Here is a 16,280-nt window from a genome sequence, read left to right as displayed (position 1 = left end):
ATGATGACAAACCCGTCGACAAAACTTTTCAACGCCAGCTGCAAAGATTTGCTGGTTTCACCAAAAAAAAAAAAAAGAAAAAGAAATGAAACGTAAAAAGCGGAGAAAATGCAAGTAAAAATATACATTTTTTATGCGATGAGTTTATCTCTGAGCTCCGTGCATGTACACACACGCCCATGCCCATGTCCCTGCCCACGCCCTCGCCCATGCGAGCAACGGCTTTTGTACGCTTGGTGTCTATGGATGCCAATGTAGGAGCGGGTGCTGGCGGCTGCGACAGGGTAGTCGAAAGAGGGGCAGTGGGGCAGAGGCTGATATGAGAGCGGCTCGTTCGGCAGCTTTCAATATTCGCACAGCTTTGAGCTTACTTTTTCCATTTCCCAGTGTCATTTTTGAAAAATTGATTTATGGCCAATAGTGCGCGGGCGTTGCTTTGTCCAGAGGGGCGGCGGGGACTGTGTGTGGGGGTGGGGGCGGGGGTGCGACAGTCCCAAAGCGGCACAAAAACCTATCAAGTGTCCGACTTTGTTGTTGTTTATGCTGTGTGTCGAGCAAAATATTTTCATTGAGGCTTTTCGAGCGATTCCAGCATTTGTACCGAAACTTTCTCAATAACGGAAATGGATCTATTTTTAACTAGGCAACAGCATAAAGCACCTTAAAGCGTCACATTTTCAGAATTCACAACTTTTTCGACTGCAACAGCAACTGCAGTTGCTCCAAAATGAGCCGTCAATTAAAACGCATCAAGCGCAAACAGACAACAAACCTTGGACAGGACACAAAAAGTTGATAGGACTTCAGGATATCCTTTAAGCTTCAAGTTTCAGTGGTCTAGCAAAAGCTTTGTTTACTTTTCATTTCGAAAACTGACAATGGAGCACTATTTGCTGAATAATTTATTGCTCTTAATCGAGGTCCTTGTTCACTTTTGCTTTCCACTTGCTGCATACTTAAGTTAGTTTACTTTGTTTACCTCTTTAGCTCTGCTCGATTTCACATATGTAAGTTCGTCCTCTCAGGTCCCTTTTGCTGTTCCTATTATCTGTCTAAACTGAGTTGAGCAATGAGACTCTTTGTTGAACTCTTTGACTTACTACACTTTAAGCAGAACTCTGGCAAATTTACTTGATGGGCTTCAAAATTATTGCTCTATAATATATAGTATTATTTTTATCTAATATCTGTCTATATAATTAATATGTTTGCATATGAATTATTATAGTCGAGTCCCGACTATGCGCATTGGCAAGTGGATCAGTTTTTTTTTTTTTTTTTTTTTTGATTTACATAGAAATTCAAATTATCAAAAATTATCGAGAACGAGTTTTTTCAGAGGGACTGATTTTTGTTCGATTTATCGCGATGTTCGATTTTTTTTTTTTTTTTGTGTATAAATTAAAAAAACTCAACAGTTGAGTCTAAATCATGTGCTGTTCGCCGTCCCGAGCAGGAAAATGCAGTAGAATCTAGATTAGAAACGACCCTTAAAGGAATGTCAGTATAGCCGGAAAACACTATAACTATATAAGCTTACTCATATAAGTTTTTCTGGAGACCAGAATGTTCGTCGCAATAACCGTACCGACGCTATAAGCGGAGTTTGCGAGCTCTACTAAGACTCCTTCAGCTTCTCTCTCTCGCTCTCTCGATTTCCGATTCACGATCAATTCAGCATATGTCGATGGCTTTAAACTGCTGATTTAGTATTTTCTGTTCTATTCATTCTTTCCCTTCGGATATTCCGCAAAACTTTCAACTAAAGCTTTCCCACTTTCGCTGCCCCCCACCCTCCCATTTCATCCGCCTTCACATTCAGTTCAATTATTTCTCTGTGCACACGCAGATGCAAAGGCTTTATATAACCTTTTGCAGAGCAACTACTGGGTATTATGACACTGGCAACTGCCACAATATGTGCGGCAACGGCAACAGCAACAATTACAACTACAACTACAACTACAACTACAGCAATAACAACCATAACAACAGCAACAACAACAACAACAGCAGCAAGAAACGTTTACAGAAGCAATTGCTCATTTTTGCACATTTTCCGCGCCATGAAAATGCACTTTTCCCCTGGCCTCTGCCAGCCCCGTGCATAAATGAGAATTCGTTCGAGTCGTCGTCGGTTCGCCTGCTGCCCATCCCCGTGACCACGCTCCCCCCGCCAGCCGCGCTGGTTGTGCGGCAGGCAGCCAGACATTTATGGTTGGCTTTCAGTGTAGTGCAATAATTAAGCGTTGACTTGTTCAATTACCAAAATGCAATTGCTTTTAACCACGCAACGCCGGGCGGATGGACAGACGGACAGACGGACAGACAGACAGACAGGCGGACAGGTAGACCGATAGAGACGGAGGGAAGTCGCCACTCGGTCTAGCCGCGAGCTGTGGCACCTTCGAGCACCGTGTCAGCCGCAATGAGTGTTTACTGTAGTCGCTCGCTGTCAATTTGCATGAGAAATGCCGAGAAGTTGGCATTCGTCGCCGTCTTTGGGCGAAGTTTCCTGTTGATGCCCGGGGCATTAAAAGCGTCAGCATGGCGAGTCAGAAACTTTAGTCCTTGTGCCATTTATGGGTGGCAATGGCATTCGGCAGTCGGTTGCAGCTGCCACGTGGCGGCAGGCATTCGAGTCGCATTCATTTTGGGCCGCAATTGAAATGCATGAGCCAACGTGTCGTGGCGTTGGTAGCCAAAGTTGTAAGCGTGCAGCTGTTGCATGCCACATCGATTTGGTGCAAGCATCAGAATAGTAACGGTAATGGTAATGGGCATTGTTATGCTTATGCATGAGCTACGTGCCACAAACACAGAGAGAGAGAGAGAGAGAGAGAGAGAGAGAGATAGACAGTCAGTCAGTCAGTCTGGCAGTTATATCTGTGGCATCCACGTCGATTAAGCCGCAGCGCCTTGTGGCAGGCAGTTGTTGGTGACACGCTTACGCTTATTTATGCGCATAATTACTCGATGCTCAATTTCCATATGCGACCCAATCGCAGCTCAAGGATTTGCTCGCATACAAAGTGCCGCATTAAAGCCGCATGCTTCAATTGCAACTGCCACGGCGAGTGGCACAGTCAAAGCCCAAAAAAAAAAAAAAACAAGCACAACATAGAATTGCCTCATTATGTTGAATAGTACGCGGCAAATAAAAACTTGGCACTTAATACAAAGGGGCCACGTGCTAGCCGTAGCAGTGGGGCCGGCGGGGGCGGTACAGGAGCCAGAGGGGCGTGCCAGCGCCAGTGAAATTTATGCAGCACAAAGCCGCGTGGCAAATGTGAGTAAGCCAAACGACATAAGCAGGCATAAACAGTAGTGCAACAGCAGCAGAAATACAGCGCGGCTCTCTAGCCCCCCAGCCCCCGCCAGCAGGCCCCACTGCAGCCACTGCAGCCACGGCAACCACCTCAAACACCTCTGACCCAGCAGACAGACCAACGCTGCCAATGCAGCAACCGCTGTGGGTGTAAATCTTGTTATGCAGCAAATGCGCCATAAAGCTAGCTGCTAGCAGCCAGGATCAGGATGCGTTCTCCCCAAGGCTTCTGCTTACATTTCACTCACACACTCAGCGAGTATGGGTCTGTGTGTGTGTGCGTTGTTTTTGTTGTGGTGCGCTTTTGGGAGCTGCGGCAGCTATGCTTCTTCAGTCCGTGTGCATGCGCCACTCTAATAAAATTTAATAAAAAACGTGTTGCCTCGCATAATGCATCGACAAAGCGAGCAGCCGCAGGGTTGGCCAGAGGGGCAGCTGAGAGAGGGATGCACATGCTTTTACATTTCGCAAAAAATAATGTTGGTAAAAAATTAAGTAAAGCTTCAAATTGATTACAACATTAAATAGTTGCACTTGAGATTGCCAATAAACAGCAGCAGAAGTGTAAAATTTCGAGCACTGCTAAAAAACGTTGCAATATTAAAGCTTGAAGCGAAAAGCTTTAGCTGAAAACTAATTTGAGCTTCAATTAATGTTAATATACTTGCTGAACACATAAATGATATGCACTTAATAGTTAAGATATCTATTGAGTAATATATTAGCTTTCAGAGAGCTTTAATTATAGAGTGCCTTTACTTCATTGCTTTCAGCTGAAGCTTTCAAGTTAAGCTGTTAATCTGGTGTAAAGCTATCTATTATTTAAAGAATAGAAAAAAGTCCTTATATAAATAAATACTATATTGCTGAATAAAGGGAGGTATTAAAGAGCTTTAATAATACAAATTATTTCTAAGTTCTGATATGTAACCCTAAAACTGGACCAGGAGACTTGCTAATAGAGCTTCATAGTTAAATTGTAAGATATTAGTAACTTTGAAATAGAGCTTTAAACCAAAGCTCATGTCTTGCAGAAACTAGACTTAATACGGACTTAATATAAAGAAATAAAAGAAGAAAAAAATATGTTAATATGTTAAGACTTTAACCAAATAATAAGGGGCTACGCTTATGCTTAAAAATAACGAAAATTATAAATTCTGCTTTGCTTTTACATAGATATCTTAATGTTGGCTTTCTGCGAAGATTAAAGCTTCAACATCAAGCTTAATTATAATATAAACTAAAATAGAAGATTAGTCCTTATAAAAGCAATAATATTTATAAATTAATTTAATCAACAAGCAAATCAAATTCGTATACTTTTTGGGTCTACACTCAATGCGTCTGCAAATTTCTCGCAGTGTATTGTCAGTAGCTAGCGGCTAACCGCATGGCATCTCGACACGTTCCCAGCATATCAATATGCCACATCGGCTGCCAAGGCAGCTAATATGATAACCCACTCACTCATGCGTTTACGACTAATTTTGACAGGCGTTGCAAGTGCCACAGCAGCCAGCGAACTGCAGCGAGCGGCGGCGCCACAAACAACAACACAAACAACAGTAAAGAGGCAAACAGGCAAATCGACAAATCGCGTAACGGAAGTCAGCGCATTAGGCATTAGCTGTCAGCTGGCGTACGTGAGCGAAGTGCAATCAGAATCAACGCCAGTTATTGGCTGGGCCCATGCCGACACCGACGCCGACGCCGACGCCGATATTGTGGCTTGATGGGCAAGTGTGTCTCCCGGCAGAGCTCTCAAGCACATCATCAATCTGTGCTGACAATCGCCCTGTCCCAGCAAGATTTGGCCCAGGCCCACAAAATATGGCAACAGTTGACAGCGAGTAATGAATATATAGCCACAACAGAATCTGAGCCAGCAGCAGCAGGAGGAGGAGTAGGAGGAGCAGGAGGAGGAGAAGGAGCAGCAGCAGTAGCAGAAGCAGCAGCCCCAACAGATGAGCCGCCATTTTATTACCATGTGGTGAGCCGCAGCCAGGGGGAGCTGCGACTGGCGGCGGATGTGGAGGAGCCGGAGAAGCTTTCATTGAAGACAACTGCTGTGCTGCACATTGAGTCCGTCTACAGTCATTTGGATGCTCAGGCGGAATCGGATGCGAATGGCAATGTTATTGGCAGAGCGCTGACAGGCAACGCATATGCCACTTGCCAGGAATTTTTACTGCACGAACTGGCCCAGACACTCGACGAGTATCAAGCGAATGCCGCAACCTCATGCCCGCCAGATAACAGCCACAGGCCAAAGGCGGTCTGGCAGCTGCCAGATAGCGATATCCAGCACGAACTACGCTTTCATGGGCTACATAAGGTAAGTGCTACAGTTACTTTTTACTAGCGCCCTCTACATTGCCAGCATATGGTCAGAAAATGCATGAAAAGTAGCCTGATTGATGGGCATGTATGAAAAGTTATCATAAGTCTGGGTAATAGGTAATAATAGTCATCTGCAAAGAGAGCAACAATCACTGGCTATGATTAACTGTGTGATGCACCAAAAGTAAATGAATGATTGAATTGAGAGAATTGATTGACTAGAACTTGATTGGCTATGATTGACTTTGTGATGCATATAAAACAAATGAATGATTGAATGGAGAAAACTGATTGACTAAAAAGCATAGACGATTGACTGACTGATACTCATAGCTAATTGACTGATTGATAGGCTGATGACTATCTGATTGATTCATTGAATGAGTAACTTGAAAAATCGACTGTTTGAGTGACCTTCTATGCTGATTGATTGAGTGACTGAAAATCCAACTGTCTGACAGTCTAGCTAACTGATTGATTGAATAACCTTTTAGTAATAGTTAAATGATTGATTGCATGATTTAAGAATTAGTCTTTTGACTGAGAAACTGTTGAACAAACTGTTCGACTGACTGACCTGAATATTTGATAAGCTATCTATTATTATCTACATAATTTACTGTTAATGTGACTGTGACATTGAACTATTTGTATGATGTATTGATAGGATGGTAATATTCTCTGAAGGTCTGAGTGATTGAAAAACTGATTGATTAATTCCAACTCTAACCACTAATCAATCATTGCCTACTCTCACCTTTCTGCACAAAATAGCTGCCCATAAGCATTTGAAAAACCGTTATCTAACACACACCCACTTACCGTATAATCCCATTCCACCCCAATGCAAACACAAACGAGCACTAGATGGCGCCAGTGTGAAAACCACCCCCAGTTGTTAGCTAGTGCAGCCACTTGTTCTTTGGTGGCACCGCGCATGCTCAAGCCACGCTCCGGTTCAGCGAGCAAGGCGTACACTCAATCGAGAAATCCGCAGGCTGCTAGAATTTTCAGCCAGCCCATTCAATTTTCCGAGTGCTGCTGCTTCGCAAGTGAAAACCTGTGAAAATAGTGAAAAAACTAGACAAAATAATTGAAAAACTGCACAGAAAATTAGCAGAAAATTAAAACTGCAAACGGCATTGCATACTTTGTGGCAGTGCGACAAAAAAAAAAACATAACGTGTGGCAAGTGCGACAAATTGTGGCAGCAACAATAACAATTTCAACAGCAGAGGAAACTTTTTCAAGGACCTTCAAAACTTGCCGTACTTGTCCGTGGGTGTACAAGTGTATATGTGTATCTGTGTGTGAGAGAGAGAGAGCGAGAGAGTGACTGCGACTGTGACTGTGAGCGTAGCTGTCACTGTAGTTGTGTACCTGCCTCAAGTGCAATTATAAATGGCGTAATTTGGTGCGCGGCCGTGTGATGAACATTGATTTGAGCGCAGCGCAGTTGACAGTTGAAGTTGCAAGATTCGCTTGGGTCTCCGTGGCACACATCAAAACGGCGAACGTTCGGTATTCAAGTAGCGCCAAAACGCAGCAGGAGAGACTCGCGGCATCAGCGAGTGCCGCGGCAGCCGACGTGCAACATGGATGAATGCGACAACCTCGTCGTCGTCACATTAGCCGCACACGAGGAGCCAGCAGCCGAGCCAACAGCGCAGCAACAGCTCAAGAATTTGCACAAAGAACACTTTGACATCGATGACAACGCACTAGCAGCGACAGAGACAGAGGCAGAGCAGCAGCAGCAGCAGCAGCAGCAGCAGCAACAGCAACAGCAGAGAGATAATTCGAGCAGAGCCACAGCAGAGGAGGACGCAGCAGTTGACGCGGAAGTCGAGGCAGTCATCATGGTAAACACTGTGCCACACGCCAGCCACACTTTGTGCTCTTGTTCAATATTGTAGATAGCTTTGTATGAGTCATTAGATTCGCATGCACACACACTCAGCCACTGTGCACCACCCACACACCCACCCACCCACACGACCCCATCCTGTGCTTCTTCCATTTGCATTGTGCGGCAGGCTTTGTCTGCTGTGCTCATCTATTGACCCGTTTTTCTTTCACTAATCGCTTGCCTAACCTGCTTTCTCATCCGCCCACAGGGCCAAACGGAGAGCAAGAAGCACGGGGGCAAGGCTGGCCGGCGCCACAATGGCAACGGCGGTGGCCAATTGGAGCTGGGCGAGCAGCCGCCAGTGCCGCACACCAAAGGCACCGCCATGTCCTTTGGCTTTCGCAAGAAGCTCAATGGTACGCCCAAAAAGTTCAAGAAACTGCTCGAGGGCAGCAGCGGGGGCGGAGGCGGAGGCGGTGGGGAGACACCACAGACAGACACAAAGGACGACAATGGCAATGCAGGTGAGTAATGAGCGCACCTTGGCAAGTGTTATGGCTTTTTAATTCGAGCCAATTAGGACGCTGCCTAATACCAGGTCAACATGCCAGCCATACTTAACTGCTTTTCATTTCCACCCACCGCAGCGCCTGTTCAGTTTGAGAAAGTGGGCGTGGCGGCCCAAAAGACAAACGCGTCCAATCGCACAGGTGCGGCTGGCAAACGGTTTGGCTATCGCGGCGCCGTGCCACGCCCCGCCTCTGCCAGCCTCACGGCGACAACAAACACAACCAGTGGCAGCGAGGACACCGACGAGGCAACAGCGAATGCTCAGAACAACAACTGCAACAACAACAACAACAGCAACGGCAACAACAACGGCAATGGCAACAACAACGGCAACGTGCTCGTGAGCAATCGTAAGTAGAAGTAGAATCACCGAAGTTCAAATACACTTACCGAATACCTATGATAAAAATGAGAAACTATGCTGATTGATGATTGGGTGAAAACGTGTCAGAAATATGGGTGAAAGCTGTTAAAGGCTGGCTAATGAAATACTTGGATAGCTGATTGATGCAATTCATTGATTGACTGATTGATGCATTGAGTATGCAACAATTTGGTTAATTGATAAACAAACTTATTGATAAACTGAGTGGTTGATTGATTGAATGACCAGTTGAATGACTGACAAATTGACTGGCCTATAGAAGCTGATGGACTGGTTGACTAATTGATTGACTGATAAACTGAGTGGATAATTGATAGAGTGACTACTTAAATTATTGATTGAATGATTGATTGACTAGCCTATAGAAAGCGACTGACTAACTGACTCGTTGACTGACTGATAAACTGAGTAACTGAGTGATTGATTAATTGAATGAGATTGACTGGTGGTATAGAAGATGATTGACTGATTTACCCATTGGCCGACTGATTAACTGAGTAGTTAATGAGTAGTGATTGATTGATTGAATAAATGCTTAAATGATTGATTGATTGATGAATATAGAAGTTGATTGATGTATTGAGGAAACTAAACTACAACTTGTGACTTTTAAGGAGATATAAGTATATATGTAGGTCTGCTAGATAGAGAGAATCCATTGATCAGGAACAAATGTATAATATTGCCAATATTAGCCCCAGCCTCTCGTCACACACATTCCGTGACTCAGCTGCAACACGCGTTGCGAGTGGAGGCAACTCTTTGACACATCTCTCAATGCCCACGTCTCACTTCTCGCTTCTCCTCCATCCTCCATTCTCCTGCCATCTGCATGCGCCACAGTGAAACGTCGCTCCAAGAGCGCACACGCGGGCCGCGCAATCGATGGGGAGCCGAAAATAGCGCAGCCAAAGACGCTGACGTTCAATCTGAACCAGAACACAACCATCGAGTATCAGCGCCGTCAGTTCTTTGGCGAGATTCCGGATGAGGCAAGCGCCGCAGCCAACGCTCGGCCGCGCTACAACTACAACAATCTGGCCAATATGCACGCCAATGTGATGTGAGTAGCTGGCTATACGAAATCTTTGGACTTAACTAAACTAAAGCCTCCTCCTTGCAGCGTTCGACCCACGCCTCGAGCTGTGCCGGCCAGCTTTGCCAAGTTCACCTTGCAGACGGTCAGCCTGCCGCGACCGGAGTATCCAGTGGCCATAAGCCTGAGCGCAACCACGCCCACTACGCCCAGCAGCAGCGTGCAGAGCCCGGTGCCGGCGCACTCGACCGGCGCCCGAGCCAAGGATGTGTCCAGCTCTTCCAGGCAGCATCCGCTCACCTCCATACACGCACAGCCCAGCAGCCGGCAGCTGGACCAGAAGAGTGTCAAGCAGCTGACCAACAACTCGACCCGTCGCGGCTTCTCGGGCAGCCGTGAGATCAGCGCCGACTCGGGCATCGCCAGCATGGACATGGCCGTCGACTCGGGCAGCAGCTCCGGCGGCAGTGCGTCCAGCTCGAAGCGCAGCCGCAGCCGGCCACGCAACCTGCAGATGGTGATGAGTGGCCGGCACACATTCGAGGTGCGCGACGTGGATGATCCGCCCTCGAGTGAGTCCAACTCCTTCGTGGAGACCCTGGCGCTGCCCAAGCTGCCCACGGACAACAGTCAGGCCACGCCATTGCCGCTGGTCGGTCTTGTGCGCTCCAACACGGTGCTCAGCCGCGAGAGCTACGAGCGCAGGCAGGCCACAACGGAGCAGGGGCCCAATACGAGCCAAACGCCGGAGACACCGGCCAAGCCCCAGCCCAAGGCCAGTGGCTCCGATGACAGCGAGAGCGTGGACGAGGAGAAGCTCTACCTCGACTCGTCCACCTCCGAGAAGAGTGCCAAACAGCTGAGCCATAGCCAAACGTCCTCCATGTCCTGGCGCTGCCAGGCGGGCGAATCTCTGGCAGCCAAAGACTGCAGCAGCATGAGCATCACCAGCAGCGACACCCAGGCGCCTCTCAAGTCCGAGGACAAGGAGGAGGACATGTCCCTGGGTCTAGATGACCTGAGTCTCATCAATACGGAGATGCAATTCAGCACGCTGTGTAAGTAATCCAGCTGGTCTAAAACCAGATCCAATCCTAGCTGCTCCTCCAGTGATATCCGCCTCCTGCTCTCCTTCCTCTTCTTTCCTATTTCTGATTTCGTAAATCTCTCAACTCACATCAACTCTTTCACACTCCAGCTTCACTGACGGAAACGGCACCCAAGCCCAGCTGCGCAGCTGGCGGGGATCACATGCTCAACATGCACATTGTGGACAATCGTGAGGCGATTGTGGTGCGGCTGCCCAGCGAGCGTCCACGCTCCTTTAACAATGCGCTCAATGAGTCCAAGTTCGCGGAGCTGGCGCTGGCCAGCAGCAGCTGCTTGCTGCTGGACGACGAGACTTCGCCCACGGACAGCCTGGTCAGCAGCACCGAGGAGTCGGAGGAGGCGGGCGGCAAGCTCAAGAAGCACAAGCTCAATGCCGAGCTACAGCAGAAGGTTAACGATGTGGACATTGATGATATATCGCCGGTGCTGGAGCTGGAGCTGGATCCGGCCAGTCACAGTCCCGTCTCGCCAGGCACGCCCACGCACGCCTCCCACTCGCTGTCGCTGGGCTCCGATTGCGGCAATCTGATCGACGACGAGATCGCCGATCAGCCAGCGCTGCTGTGCAACAGCGAGGCACCGGAGCATGCCACCGACACGCCGACCCTCATGGAGACCCACACAACCGGATCGTTGCGTTCGCTCAAGAGCCTGTCGAAGGCGCGCACAGCTCTGCAGCAGGCCATTGAGCTGAGTCTGCGCACTCCAGCGGCCGTGCGGCGGGCGGTGCTCAAGAGCGCCGAGTCCCTGGACACGTTGTCGCCCTGCGAGTCCATTTGCTCGGATGACTTGATGATGGACTTCGATATGAACAGCAGCGTGGACTCCATAGATCGCACCGCCTCGGTGCGCAGCCGCAGCAGCCCCGACTTGCACAAGCTGAGCGCCGACCTCGAGGCCGACCAGGCCGAGACCGAGGCGGAGCTGCTCGCCCAGCTGGACTGCCAGGGCAGCGATGTCATGAAGGAGCTGAACTCTCTGCTGCGCGCCCGCATGCAGCGCAGCGCACCCACTCCCAGGGAGCGCATCAGGTGAGTCCACACCTTTCCCAGCGCTGGCCCCACCCAAAACAGTTTTCCATTATCCAACTAATTGAATTGACTGCGCCTGGCCATCGGGCACGCTGCCAATATGCCCAAATGCAGCGGCCCGCCTTTGACTTTTCCTTTGATTTGTGTGCTTTTTATTAGCTCCGCTGGCACATGGCCAGCCATTGCAATCCCTTTTCCATTCCCATACCCATTCCCATTCCCATCTCCATGGCACCACTCCCAGCCACTCGAAAGTAATTCAACTTCTGCCTAATCAATCAGACACAAACTGCACTCTTTGCCTGCTTTGTCACACCTTCCCTTTCTCCCTCTCTATCTCGCTCTTGCTCTCTTTTTCACTCAGGCAGGCAGCATCTTGTCTGCACTTTAACACTAGAAAGCATTTGGATTTTCTGTATTCCCTTCAAGTTGCTCGGGCTTTGGTTTTTTCAAGTGTTCTCAAGTGTAAAATTTTGATAGAAAATTCGTGTATTTATATGAAATGTTATTTCATTTAGCATCCATAGCATCTGAAATTTACGCATTACATACATATGCATATGCTATAGTGTTTCCTTGATATTCCTGTATTGAAGTCACTTTGTCTCTGGCTAATGACATCATAAATGTTCGCATTATAAATATGTTATAGCATTTCCCTGGTACTTACCTTATAAACTGTTTGTCTCTGTGTCTCTCGTTCTCTATTTCTCTGCTTTGCCTAACTTATACTTTTCTATACCTATTAATCTATATATATTATCCATTGCTCAGCTTTTCTCGCGGTTTCCTCTGTTTAGCTCAGTTTCCTCTATATGATTTGTATGACTGACTTTTCTCTCATAATTTTTCACTCTCTCCCTTTCCCTCTCCCTCTCCATCTAGCTCTCTATATCTCTCTCATCTCTCTCTTGTCAATCTAAATCTTTCTCTCTTTCATTTCCTTTTCACATCATTCTCTTCTTTTCGTAATCTGTCTCTCTTCAATTATCATTATCTCTTTATCTCATTTCCTCTGTACCTTAGTACTTTATGGGCAGCAAAAACTCTATAGCTCTACTTCTCTCATCATTTCTCCATCAATCCATTTCCATTCCCTCCGCCTTTGTGGGGTTAATAGTTGCAGTCAGTGCAGCTTGGCCAGCTCAGCGCATTGGAATTGCAGGTCTATGCCGCAAGGCATTTATTTGGTGGACTGAAAATTGAAATTAGCCCAAAACACTGGACTGACGGACAGACAATGGGACAGGTTGAGAGTTAAGAGTTGTTGTTATTTGAGTTGGCCAAAAGGTCGTTCCCATTGCCGTGTTACCAATTGGCGCTCTCAATTGCAATGCTTAAGCGCCTGCTACCACGAAATGTGGTTAGTGGGCGGGTGCGGGGGCGGGGGCGGGAGGGACGAGAGCTGGTGAAGCGACGCGACGGGGCTTTTGGCCAACGACAGCGTCAAAGCCAAAGCCAAAGACAGAGCCAAGAGGCAACGGCACTTGGCATTTGGCAACGAGCGCCTGTGCCTGGTCGGGGTCTGGCTCTCGCCTGGCCTGGCCTGGCCAAATCGTGGTCGTAGTTAAGATAACATTTTGACTTTGGACTGAGACTTGATGGCGAGTGCCGCATTCTTTTGTCATGGCAACGACAACCACAACAACAGCAACAACGACAACAACAACCGGCAACGGCACGACAACGTCAGCGACAACGAAAAGTTGTTTCTGGTTCCAGCCAAAGTTAAAATGTGTGTTTTCTCTCTCGTTCTCCCTCTCTCTCTCTCTCTTGCTCTCTTCTGTTGCGGCTTTATTGCATTGGCAAAGGAAAAATCAATTGTCTGCCCATGTGAACCTGTTTCGACCTGCTCGCTGGAAAAGCAGCGAAAAATAACTGCAAAATGCCGCTGGCTGAGCTGCTGTTGTAGTTGTTGTTGCTGCTGATCGTGGTTCCATACGCATGCGCTTGGGGATTGCCTTTCATAATGTATTGGTGAATGTCCCCATAAATTGCTAAAGAAAATGGGCAAGCTGAGACGGCGGCCCACAGCTGCGCAGCTGAAATCTGTAAATCTTTTAATCGTTTTGAGCAAACATAATTCATATGCAAAGCACATACAACCCACACACACACATGGCTTAACCTTGGGCCCACAACGTGTGTAACCCACTCGCTAAATGCCATGAGTCACAGCAGCAGCAGCAGCAGCAGGAAAACTGCTGAATAACTTGCTGCCAAACTACTGCCAATTGCAGCTGTCTGTGGCGATGTGATCTTTATTACGACTTGATTGTGGCTATCTTGTAATGCTAGAAAGCTTTCTATTCTAACGGCAAAGATACACGCGTAGAGCTTTCATTGCAACAATAGCGTAGGCAAAACATTCTTGTGGCATGGCCGCTGAAACGTTCTGGAATCGAAGCTTGGAATGCGCACAGTGGCATCAAATCGACAGGGAAATGTGAATAACACAGCCCATAATTGATTTAATAAATTGTAATGAGTATTGATTAGCAAGAAATTGAGCAAATGTCAGCAGGTTAAATATTCAAATTAAGAACAAGTAGGGCATGTCAAGGTAAAGTTAGATACGTAGGAAAAGAGTTGAGGTTAAAATAAGAGGGGCTCTGCTCAAGCATTAAGAGTAGTATAAGTACAGGTCTATAGATATGCATTGAAATTTTCAATTGAACAATTCGAATATATTTAATATATATATATAAATATATTGGAGAAAAAACTGAGCTTAGATTCAGAGAGATTCAGAGACTCGCAATTGTAAAGATCTTAGATCAAATACTGATTTATATAAGCCATAGAGAAATATTTTATATGCTCTAGACATTTAAAGCATTTGTCGGAAGCTAAAGATCAGGATTTGGTGATAAAATAGCTGGCAGCTCTCACAAGTCTGAGAAAGCATTGAGCTGCATTTCAGATCTATATATCATACTGATGAGTCTTATGAATATTTTTCAATACTTAAGATTACTTTTTTCTCTATAAATAATTTAAAACTTCGTTTAAATTCCTTGATATTCAAAAATAGTCACATAATCTTACCTAGGTAACCTTAAACAATAATGCTTCATCGAGAATTTCGCAGCACAAATTTTTACGATTTTGCTTCAAAACTCGCTCCACTGTGCCGTTCCGTTTCCCACATTCCGTCAGCCTTGGCGCTCGCTGCGCTAGCAACTCCAAACGAAACTCCAGTATTAAACAAGATCTCAAAGCGTTCGCAACGGTTCGATGCGGTTAGCTGCGGCAACTTCGCTGAATCAATTGACGAAATACAAAATTGTTGAGCTTAGATTAAAGTGAGCGAGCACATAAGAGCTAATCAGTGCGCGCTCTTGTGCAAAAAACCTAAGCTGCGTGGGAGTCGGCTTAATTGCGTTTTTAATTACCAAACAAACAAAACAAAAAAAATATAGAAATAGAAGTAAAAATTAAGAAAATAAAGAAAATAGAAAATATAACTAAAACTAGAGCCAGTGACCGAATAGACCGCCCTCGCGAACGCCGCTGCCGATACGCACTGTTGCCTTTTCCATGCCACAAATACAAAGCCGACACCAACACCAACAGCAACAACAACAACAATAACAGCTGGAGCAACAACAAATGCTAATAAAAATCGGGCAACATTTATTATAAAGACGCGCCGCAGGCACAAGTGTCAATGCTTTTTGTGTGAGTTTTGTGCAGAAACTAAAAATACAAATATTAAATAAAAACAACAAAAATTATTTATAAAAAAAAATCAAAATAAAAACAAACTGGCAACGAGTTTGTATAAAATGTGAGTAGAAAAAAAAAATAATAATAACAAATTAGAAAAAATATAAATAAAGAAAAAAATGTGAACGTGTCTGACTGCCTGCCTAATACTCGCTCAGCGTACGATCAGAGATTGAAAGAGGATATTAAATTACATTTATTACTGATAGATCTTGATGCTTATTGATGAGTCTCATTTGTGTGCGTCTATCCTATTGAACGATCAGAAAGGGGCGCATAAGTAAATCAAATTAACCGTTTGTTGGGTGTGGGAATGTGGAAGCTATAGCAGGTATCGATATGATGAAAGATATAGAGAGATATAGATAGGTATGGAGAGATGTAACAAGACTAATATGTACAATCTATATGTATAGATTGTATATATTAGTCTTGTTATGTAAATTCATACATATACATATATTAGTTCTTTTTCATTTCTCCATAGCTCTCTATATCCTATCTGAATCTCTCTATGTCTTTCTTAAGATATATGAAGATATGTATAGCTTCAGGCATATATTTTTAGGTAGGTGAAGAGCTATTGATAGCTTTAAAGATGTTGACAAATAATTACAAATACAAATATATAGATAAAAATCAAGTTTCTATAGTTTCTTCAAGTAAATCGATGAACATTCTTATATATGTAGCCATACCTTTATATTAGCTCCAGTTCCCTCTCTTCAGTGCCTAACCCCATAGTGTCTCATACCCGCTCTCAGCAAATTTTCCATTCACTACGTAACCCCAACCGATATACCCGTTGACCAACGAACGAACTCTTGAAAAAGACAAAGCCAAATTATGCAAAATGATGAAGCGACTCTGGCTGTAAGACGAAACCACAAAAACTTATA

General features: G+C 45.7%; 1 protein-coding gene across 12 annotated transcripts in view; it reads left to right on the top strand.

Annotated features, from left to right (window-relative positions):
* Positions 1-16,280, top strand: part of LOC6581896 (serine-rich adhesin for platelets) — a 31,182-nt gene that overhangs the window by 5,122 nt on the left and 9,780 nt on the right. For 8 of the 12 annotated variants that reach the window (XM_044010008.1, XM_044010007.1, XM_015162124.3 and 5 more), the window contains exons 2-7: positions 4,826-5,666; positions 7,789-8,044; positions 8,168-8,440; positions 9,319-9,538; positions 9,599-10,569; positions 10,710-11,652. In XM_044010008.1, coding sequence (XP_043865943.1) covers positions 5,064-5,666; positions 7,789-8,044; positions 8,168-8,440; positions 9,319-9,538; positions 9,599-10,569; positions 10,710-11,652 — 3,266 coding nt within the window. In that variant the 5' untranslated portion in view covers positions 4,826-5,063. Of the gene's footprint in view, positions 1-4,825; positions 5,667-6,682; positions 7,534-7,788; positions 8,045-8,167; positions 8,441-9,318; positions 9,539-9,598; positions 10,570-10,709; positions 11,653-16,280 lie in introns of those variants that run through there. The other 4 variants (XM_044010014.1, XM_044010009.1, XM_032731765.2 and 1 more) reach the window with 3 other exon arrangements.

The sequence above is a fragment of the Drosophila mojavensis genome, unplaced genomic scaffold, assembly GCF_018153725.1.
Source record: "Drosophila mojavensis isolate 15081-1352.22 unplaced genomic scaffold, ASM1815372v1 contig_74, whole genome shotgun sequence".
Lineage (NCBI taxonomy): Eukaryota > Metazoa > Arthropoda > Insecta > Diptera > Drosophilidae > Drosophila > Drosophila mojavensis.
Note: the sequence above shows the minus strand (reverse complement) of the source record. Positions and strands in the feature narration are given on the sequence as shown.